The following is a 9,951-nucleotide window of genomic DNA, read 5'->3' on the forward strand; positions in this document are numbered from 1 at the left end:
AAAACAAATGTATTGTAATATAACAGTCCTAGACTCAATCTTCCTTCATGACTGTTCTAATGTCCAGTTGATGCTAGAACATAATCAGAAATGTGTTAATTTAAGTTGTTGACAATCAAGACCAAAGGTCAAAGAGGTTTTTATTGTCATTTCAACCATATATAGCAGGTGCAGTATATAGAGATTAGAGGATGTTCCTCCAAGACCACGGAGCTACATGAAGAAAAAAAGACAATACAAGGAACTGGGGATCATTTTGGAAGATGTAGTTTGTGGTGCTGTTAAACTGGATTGAATGAGAAACACAAAAGTGCTTCCGTTATTTAGCCTAGCCTAGAAGTTAGGTTGTCAAAATAACTGAAAGACAACACCACAAACCAAGGTCTCCAAAATGAAAACACAGTTGAATCAGCAGCTGCCTCAGTTATTTGAAACATGCTGAAAACTATAACCTTCACGAAGATAAGCTTTAGTACAGGACTGTTATATTGGAATGCATTTGTTTTCACTAATGTACCTAATGAAAGTGAGCGTACATTTACAGTGTTTGGCTTGTCTGTTCAGGGCTACTGTAGAAACCCTACAGCTAACAAAGGCACACCAGTCTGAGGTGATTATACGCTAACAGAAACATAATTATAAACCCTGTATTCCATTTCTGTTCATTCTTTCCCGTAATTGCTTCTGTTTCCTTAAAATACCAGAAATTAACTTTACCACAGCGTTATTATTTTTGAAGAACTGTACTTAGGGTGGTGCTGAATTATTGCAGAACATCTAGGGTGGTGTGCACATTTAAACACAGGATCCAAGAAGCCGTTCCAACCATTTATTTAATAAACTGCAGAGGGATGAAGGAGTGATTGGATGGACAAGTGGACCAAGTTTCTACCAGGACAAGCCTTTTCCATGTGTTCATAGATGAGATTTCAGGTCGCGTGCTGCATTTAGGTCACGTCAGAAGTCAGAAATTCTTTTTGAGCATTCCTTGGCTCGACATTGAATTCTGAACAGGGACTGGATTCATGAACTGAGGAGGATGGGCGATGGACGCAAGATCGACTCATGTTTCTCTCACAGAGCAGATCCCTGTGCTGCACACATCATTAATCAACATTCACCATTCTCCTTTGAAAAGACCTCAGTTCTGCATAGAGACTGCAGTTACAAATGGCAGGAAATACACACTGATTTCAGACCATCTGCATATTCTTGGAACGCAATTCATACAAGTAGGAGGTGGGTGAATTTGTTTTAACAGATGGATCAATGCACATGCTTGAGCAGTGCTTGACATCCTTCACATCCATATACACTGAAATGAAAAAGTCTCATATTTACTATTTGTTCAGTAGTTATACTTCATGAGGTGAGGAGTTGTAATAGTACTGCAATATTTTATATAATGTACAGGATGTATTCATTTAACTCTGGTACTCAGACAATCGAGGTTGAAGACACTTGAGGCCATTAATTGTCCCGGTATCTGTTCTTTGAATGCATCTTAAAAAATCCATACCAACAAGCTAATTACAGGTGAAAATAATTTGGTTCTTTGAAACCAGTTTGAGATTTGATTAATCACAAATGATTTACTCCTGGGTTTGTGCTTTGAATGAAGCTAAAAGGAGTTGTAACCATGATCAGTATTGGACTGACTGAATGTCACGCTGATGGACAGGCTTTGGTCTCTGCATTCTACTGCTCAATCATTTCCACTTACTACCAGTGGACATAGACTCACTGTTGTGTTAGTGTGACAGACAAAAGAATATTAATTTACTCACTTGGCTCTAACATTTCAGAGAGTTCCGCAGTTTTTTGCAGTTCAATGCTCAGTACAATATGGTCCTAATCCACCTGTCAATAAGGCTGAATTTGGCTTATACCATTTTAGACTTTGTAAATAGAAAATACTAGCATACCACTGAATGAAACACACCAGACAGGATGTACACCATAAAAAGGGCCGTTTATTTTTTTGAATGTACAGACATGTGTGGCGTTCTCTAACGGTAGCGGTGCAGCTGCAGGGTGTTGCGCCTCTTCCAGGCGGCGCGACGAGAGCCTCCGATGGTCAGGTGGAACTTGTGGCCCTTGCCCAGGCCACGGCTCTTCTTTCCTGCAGATGTCAAGCCACGCATCTCTCTGTGCTTGTGCACAGCCTTTGTGATCCATTGGGTGTCTGGGTTGCGTCTGATGGCCTTGTGGAAGGTGTCGACCAGAATCACCTCGAAGAACTTGTAGGTGGAGTCCTCACCCACCCAGTAAGAGCTCAGCACACGCAGGCCTCCGCAGTGACGACCAGCACGCTCCTAGGGAAAGAAAATAAAGGCCGCATGAGAAAACTTGCTATTAATTCCAACTAATCCCGTGTACAGCTATGCACATCACTTAATCTGACACCATCTTGAAGTGGCAAAAACAACTGATTTGGCGCCTCCCAGTGGCAACCAATTTCAACACCCAAATATCTTACAGAGCTGACACCAGTATGCTAGACCACATTCGCATATTCACCACCACCCTCACTGCTCCACTTGTCACGTAAAACAATCAAGGCGTTAAGTTTTGTTTAAACAAATATAAAGCAGCTTCCCAGAGGTGACTTCACACTTCTGTGACTTAACTAATCTGCAAGACTCACTTCAAATAATGTATAGTCAGGGTTAAAATAAAAGAATGTGTTCAGCTTCAGAAACTGAACTGGTTCCATCCTTGTGTTGTTGGGATGTTGCTTTGGTTGAGCCCCGGTCTTCTTGTATTGATTATGTGTCAGCAAAACCTGATCTGAATTCAGTGTGTTGCTTCTCATCTGCTGTTGAATATGGCATCAAAAGTGAACGTGATATGAATTACAAAATCTGTTGCAGAATGTGGGAGTTGTGCTCTGAAAAAAAGCCCACTGGGGTTGCATGAAATTAAATCATAGTTTACAAGGAGAAGAAATCCTGTAAATATGCAATGCAATACAGCGATTAAGCCAAATTACATCTGGTAGGCCAATATCCACCATGAGTAAGTCCATACTGGGTCAACTGTAGTGTCCACAACAGTGATATGTCAAAAAGGCTCATTTCAAAGGCTAGCAACTGACAAAACCATTTTAATTTCTAGTTTGTCACTTGAAGCAAAATAGCCAAGTGCTTGCCATTTCTTGCGCTTTCAGTCAATTTGTATAACTTGTTGTATACACTGAACAATCGGGCAGCCCTAAAGTTACAAATTAGTATGCGTCACAGAATGCTACATATACTGCTTGAGCCAATGAGGGAGCTATACAGATTATCTGTAACACGTGGAGACCAATAAACAATAAACATGGACCACATCACTTGCAATCAGTCTGTGCAGTAGTGACCAGGAGGTGAGACCTGATGTAGTTTCAGCTTCAGGTAGTTCCAATCTAGATAACACGATACCTGCTAGCCTCATCTGCTTTAGTCCCTTATATTAACTGGATTCTTAGCTTGGTATCTAGGGTTGGGACCTCAACTCCACAACGCAGGCTCTACATAAATGAAGTCAGTCAAAGTTAGCAGTGACCACTTTAGTTGTAAATGCTGGGAAGCTTTCATGTTATTCATCTTTATAGACTATGGCTGTGACCAAGAGGAGCAACGAGATGATTAACTGAGAATGGAATTTTGTAAAAATGTTCAAGTGTTGGGTAAAGATTGAAATTACTGTTGGATTTGACAGTGGATGGTTCAAGAAAATAATCATTTCAGGACCTTTTAACCTGACCTACCATTTGAACTAGCATCAACCAACACATGCATGCATGGCTTTTCTGGAAATGTTTTATTTACTTTAGTGAAAACCGACCATGTGCAGATTTTAAAGGAATGAATTCTTTCAAGTTCCAGATTTCCTGTTTCTGGTATTGGTGCGATCAGAATGGGTGGGTGTCTACAGATCCACTAGTATCCTGTACAGTCAGCATCCAAACCTCATCTGAAGCACCAAACACATGAATACTATTGTGAAGATGAACGTACCTCAGCAGTGGACTGCAAACTGCGGGCAAACTTGATCTGGTTGACGCCATGGTGCACTGGTTTGCCATAGGTAGCGCCCTTGGGCACGGGGCGTTTACGGCCTCCACGGCGCACACGGATGCGGTAGATCACGTAGCCTGTTTGAATCAAAGACGGACACCATGAGCAAGGCTCGCACAGATGCCGACAGGTTACAAGTGCAGGTGTGCAAACTCTGGTCTCGGCACTCACCCTGTTTGGCCTTGTAGCCCAGCCTGCGTGCCTTGTCAGGCCTGGTGGGTCTAGGAGCACGGTGGAGGTTGGACAGCTGACGGTACTGCCAGCAGCGGACACGGAGCAAGAAGCGCATCACATCGGACTGCTTCTTGCGCCATAACTCCTGCATATACCGATACGCTCCCATGTTGACTTATCTGAGGAAAAGAAACATGAACACATTTAATATCAATACATACATTTTCTTGTCTCAAGTCATGAGGTAATTAAAAATCAATACAGGATCAATACTGTAAACATTTAGCTAGCACTCCACTGAAAGTGGACTCTATATACTCTACAGTTCAGCTGAGAGTAAATAGGAGTGAACTTGTAACATGAGTTATCAGATTAGTCAATGCTTTAAGTTGTTGCATTTAAAGTCAATATAAACCCTGTTCAGTTTCAAGTCTCAATGGCACATGGTTTAGGACAACCTAGACTCAGTCCGTCCATACTGCGGCCATTCAACCATTTCCTGAACACTATAACCATAGTCTCTTCAAACTAAAAACATCAATTAACAACACATGTAAGGGACCATATCACTATCAAGTGAATTAATGCATCACCGCCATGTGTAGTAATTCTGACAGTGCTCGGGTATCACAAGAGACAACTACAGACATGGCTAGCATGCTAATGTTAGCCACGTAGCTTCACAATGCCCACTTGGACGAATACTGTTAACATTACCACATAAATATCAAAATATATGTGCTGATATTACATGTCTTGAAACGCGTACAGTACAAGTTTGACCCAAACGTTATTTCAGAAAGAGTAAATTAGCCTTCTACAGTTAGCAACACTGCCCAATGGCTACCGGAGCGGCAGCATCTCAGCACAAGTAAAAACAGGGCAATAATCTGTGATTTTAACAACTCTGGTCAAAAAATAATAAAGGCGTCTAGGTCTTTTATAAGTCATTAAACTAGACTCTAACTCAAACAGACGGATGAATGTATATACAAGATGATTTTAATGGATTTCGTTTCCTTCCAAAGCATAGAAATTCTCGCTTACATGATGGCGTACCAGCCGGAAAGAGAGAGGGCAAGTTCCCAGCATGCCTTATTGAAACGACGGTGGCGCATTTCCTCTTCTGTGCTCATGGGAAATGTAGTCCTGTAGTCTCCTTTTTTACTTTTAACTTTTCGGTGTATTAGGTGTTTCTGCGGAAATATCGAGATTCAATCACGCCTTCACTGTCCAATTCCGAGGCATTTAATTAATTTAAAAGCACATATTAAAATGATATACCCACATTGTATCTACAGACAATTGAAATATTTGAAAAGGACGCTTGAGTTATGTATATCCAAACTACAGCAACTCATGTAAAATAACAAAAGCAATTATTAAATGTTTAATTTAATAGATTACCAACAACAGAATTACATACCGTACATTATTAATGTAATTGGTAATATAATATAATTTTTTTTTACAATTATTATTAACTCAAATATAATATGTATTTTTTCTCTCTTCCAGCTGTATTATAATTTATTATGAGTGTGCGCTGTGAGTGTCAGTATAATTTTATTATAGGTATGCTGCTCGTGTACCGCGCATGCGCCCTGAAAGGACGAGTCGCCTTCTCGCGTTAACAGAGAGCAGGATGGATGCGCTACGTTTACAGACGACAGACTGCTAGTTTTCCAAACCATTCAAGTGAGTAATTCCCTTAATTGTAATTAACAAAGCCTGTGTTCACAGCCGGACCGTGTGTGGTGTGTTTACATGACGCAGAATTAGTTGCCACCGACCTGTAAGCCAGCTAGCCTAACAACAGCTAACAACAAAACGCTGTCACAGCGAGCTACCCTGCTGTTTGTGTAGATGAGCTCGTGCCTTTTTTATTTCATGTTAGCAAAGCATTATCTGACATGCTCCAGGTGAGACTGTGAGCAGGCTGACGCTTTGTCTCCATGCGTTGTAGGCTCGAAATGGGGAAAGGTTGTAAAGTTGTGGTGTGTGGCCAGGCAGCAGTTGGGAAAACTGCCATTCTGGAGCAGCTCCTGTATGGAAATCACTCAGTAGGTAAGTACTGCACGAGAAACAGAAGAAGAAGAATGCATAGTTACAATTTAGTATTTAATGTCGAAGTAGATTACACTTTGACCTGATTAGCTAGTGCCTTGTATTTAAAAAATAAAATGAGTGGACATAATAATATGACATTAGTTGTGTGATGTATCTTCACGCTTTATTCTTCACTCTGGTCCCGTGATGGAGGTTTCACAGCTGTATCAGACAATAATACTGTTCTAATGCAGAGTAATTTCATTTGCCTTGAAGGTTTAAAGCCCATTTCCTGATTCTGTTGTGCTGTTTGCACTTCCCAGGATCAGAGTCCAATGAGACGCAGGAGGATGTGTACGTGGCCTCGGTGGAAACTGATCGAGGCGTGAAGGAACAGCTGAGGCTCTATGATACCAAGGGCCTCCACGACGGGCAAGACCTTCCCAAACACTACTACTCCGTGGCAGACGGCTTCGTGCTGGTTTACAGCGTGGACAGCTTGGAATCTTTCAAGAGGGTGGATGTTCTGAAGAAGGAAATAGACAAATCCAGAGATAAAAAAGAGGTGAGGCTGGCTCAAAGTCTGCTTAAGCAAACCTTGCAGGGACTCTCACTCCCTTCATTGCGGTTTGTTTTCTTTATCGTTACCTGTTGTACTGGAAAACATCAGCACACAATATTCAGTCTTAAAAAAAAAAATTTCCTGTGGTTAAGTTAAGTTTTTCCCAGGTGACGACCTCTAACTGTACACATATAGAGTCATTCTGAAGCATTTAAAAACATAAATGACGTGAACCAGCAGAATCTGGACTTAATGGGGAACTGAAACTGTAACAAATAAAGTTACAGTGTATTGTATGTTGGTCACATTTCTCAGTTTGAGAATTTACATCTCATTTCATTTGACTTCTCCAGAATGATAGACCCTGTAGTCAGCTTTCTTCATATGAAAGATAAGATGTGCCTTTATTCATCCCCGGAAGGAAAAATTCAGGGTACAGCAGCATCAGAACCAGATACAGAAGAAAAGAGAAAAAAAAGACGGCATAGCATATATACACACTGATCAGCCACAACATTAAAACCACTGACAGGTGAAGTAAATAACATTGACCATCTTGTGACAACGTCCTGCTGCGAAAATTTTGAATCTGGCATTCATGTGGATGTTACTTAGATATGTAGCACCCACCTAGACCAGACCAGACACCACCAGCCCATAGCAGTGACACTCCAAATTCACTAGATCCCAAACTGATCAAGTATCTGTGGGATGATTCTTTTTGTAATTATGTACACTTTCCATATGCATCATCAAAACTGAATTGGACTGGGTTCAGTTGCGTGTGCTGTGTTGACAGGTGACGGTGATCGTGCTGGGGAATAAAACGGACCTGCGGGAGCTTCGACAGGTGGACCAGGATGCGGCCCAGCAGTGGGCGCGAGGGGAGAAGGTGAAGCTGTGGGAGGTGAGCGTCGCCGAACGCAACTCGCTCATCGAACCCTTCACCCAGCTGACCAGCCGCCTCACGCAGCCTCAGAGCAAATCCGCCTTCCCCCTGCCTGGACGCAAAAGCAAAGGAACCCCATCCAATGACATCTGACCCCCCCCCCAAAACAAAACACTCCTTCCTGCTCCCGTCAACGGGGCTGCATTCATCTCATGTAGGAATAACCACCAGGAAAACTAGCTGTTTCTGTGGACATTTGGCCAATTTACACTCTTTCGTCTGGAGACCCATCTTTGGACAGTGTCCAGAGCTGCCCTTTTAACACATGTAGCAGTCCACACAGGAGATTGTCCGGGTCAGATCTGTTCCACTTCCGGACACGCGCCATTCAGTTTAGGGGAGGAGTGGTGGAGTGCATGCTGAAGACATGATGCGCATCGACATGCTCGCTTGCTGCAAATGACAATTTCTAGTTCAGAGTGAACGTGTGAAAAGGCATTTATATACAGTGTTAACGTATTTTTAGCAGACTTGTTCAACATTTTGGAAAAACTCTTTCTGAGTATCTTATGTCTGTGTGTTTAGTACAAACCTGGAGTCAGGATGTGGTTAGCCTATCTTGGCATAAAGACAGGAAGCAGCTAGCAGCTAGCCTGGCTCTGTCCAACGTTCAAACCCATGTAGCATCTAAAGCTAACTGACAAACATGTGATGTCTTGTTAATGTATATTTGGAAGTGTAATGATTAACTGACTATAGATGGACACACACAGAGTATTTGCCAACTCAAGGGGACGGGTTGCCACATATAGTCAGAGGACAGGTTTTGATATATCCACTGGTGTAATGCCCAAACCTGGCAACCTCACAGAGACCAGACTTCAGGAGACTGCATCCAGCTGTGGTGCAACTGTACGACTGTTTAGTGACTGTGTGCAGTTTACTCAAATCTCGTCATCTCCCTGAGGATGCCAGGTTACCTGTTCTACACACTGCATCTGGCAACCCAACATATAGGTGCAGGCGTGTGGACGGACCGTTTGTCGTGTTCCTGCATCATTCTAGGCATCTTAAAATGTGCCTGTGACACAAGCTTTAAAAGGCGTTGGTTGGCAAATGTCTAAACTTTGAAGAGAAGCAGCTTATCTGCCTTCCCCTGCTTTCAGTCTTTATGCTAAGCTGGGCTAACAAGTCCAGACGTGAGACTGATATTCATCTTCTCATCTCATCCTGGGGCAGATTTCTAAAAATGTTGAACATAATGAGGATACATGGTTCATTGACACTGCCGTTCCCTGTCACCAGGAATCTAAATCCCTAGCCAGTCATTGAAAGCAGTGCGAGTGTGTGCGGTTCATCATATTTGCATTGGAAGATCAAATTGCAACGAATATATCACGGACAAGCTGTGTAATACCAAAGAGATAACCCTAACAGCTTGGTGATTTACAGGTAATGTTCACTGTTCTGTTCACTTGAATCATTCCAAGTCAGAAGTCCAGTCTGGGCTCTTTCTATCTATCATGTGTCATTACTCACTTGCCCAGAGTTCCATTTGAAGCATTAATGGTCCGACTTCATGAATCTGAACCCATTCATACTACATGAAGCTTGAACCTGTGCCGTTATTTCCCATCTGACGTGAACGCAGCATTCCTCAGTGTCCTCTTGCGGGACTCAGTTAGCCTCGGTCCAGTCCATCTCGTATATTAAGTATGGCCTGGCAGCAATAATATTCTTTACTTGTGATGTATGGTTTCATTAGAGCTGTCTGGTGGTAGGTGCACTCCTGTGTGTTGTCTAGATTGTATAATCCAATAGGGCTGCTAGTTAAAGCTGTTTACCAGAGTTTCTAACGGTAGAAATGTCAGTGTTGAGAGGAGATATTTATTTTTTAACTAATTTATTTTTGTCACTTTAATGAGCCACATTCCTTGACTTATGAAAATGGTGACAGGGTGAATGCTAATCTACGCTGTTTTCTGTGTCGTTAATGTTTCAACTGTAATAAGTTTTAATGTGCTGCTAGTGGAACAGAGGTAGTAATCTATCCCTAAATTATTCTCTGCTCTGTAACCATGTTAAGATGCACTGAGTAAAATGTAGCCTCTTCATATTAAAGTGGGACGCTTCAGTTGGTCATGTTTAATTCTTTAAGGGAGAAACAGAACAGATTTTCATCAGTACAGAACACAAATCACAACCAGTAGCCATCC

The 9,951-nt window shown here is 42.0% G+C and overlaps 2 protein-coding genes across 3 annotated transcripts; one reads left to right on the top strand and one right to left on the bottom strand.

Moving 5' to 3' along the window:
- Positions 1-1,953: 1,953 nt before the first annotated feature.
- rpl15 (ribosomal protein L15) lies at positions 1,954-5,348 on the bottom strand. Its single transcript, XM_084563023.1, has 4 exons — positions 5,283-5,348; positions 4,233-4,414; positions 4,002-4,138; positions 1,954-2,315 (listed from the first exon to the last, which is right to left on the bottom strand). The coding sequence occupies exons 2-4, from the start codon at positions 4,402-4,404 to the stop codon at positions 2,010-2,012; spliced, it is 615 nt and encodes a 204-aa protein (XP_084419149.1). The 5' UTR covers positions 4,405-4,414; positions 5,283-5,348; the 3' UTR covers positions 1,954-2,009.
- Positions 5,349-5,851: 503 nt separating this feature from the next.
- On the top strand, positions 5,852-9,869 carry nkiras1 (NFKB inhibitor interacting Ras-like 1). Of its 2 annotated transcripts, XM_084563190.1 has the most exons (4): positions 5,852-5,933; positions 6,202-6,302; positions 6,608-6,849; positions 7,646-9,869. In XM_084563190.1, exons 2-4 carry the CDS (start codon positions 6,209-6,211, stop codon positions 7,886-7,888), a joined length of 579 nt encoding a protein of 192 aa, XP_084419316.1. In that variant the 5' UTR covers positions 5,852-5,933; positions 6,202-6,208; the 3' UTR covers positions 7,889-9,869. The 2 variants fall into 2 exon arrangements, with proteins under 2 accessions (XP_084419316.1, XP_084419315.1); XM_084563189.1 differs by having other exon boundaries at positions 5,898-6,302.
- The last annotated feature ends 82 nt before the right edge of the window (positions 9,870-9,951 follow it).

Source organism: Chelon labrosus (genome assembly GCF_963514085.1).
Source record: "Chelon labrosus genome assembly, chromosome: 16".
NCBI classification, from domain to species: Eukaryota; Metazoa; Chordata; class Actinopteri; order Mugiliformes; family Mugilidae; genus Chelon; species Chelon labrosus.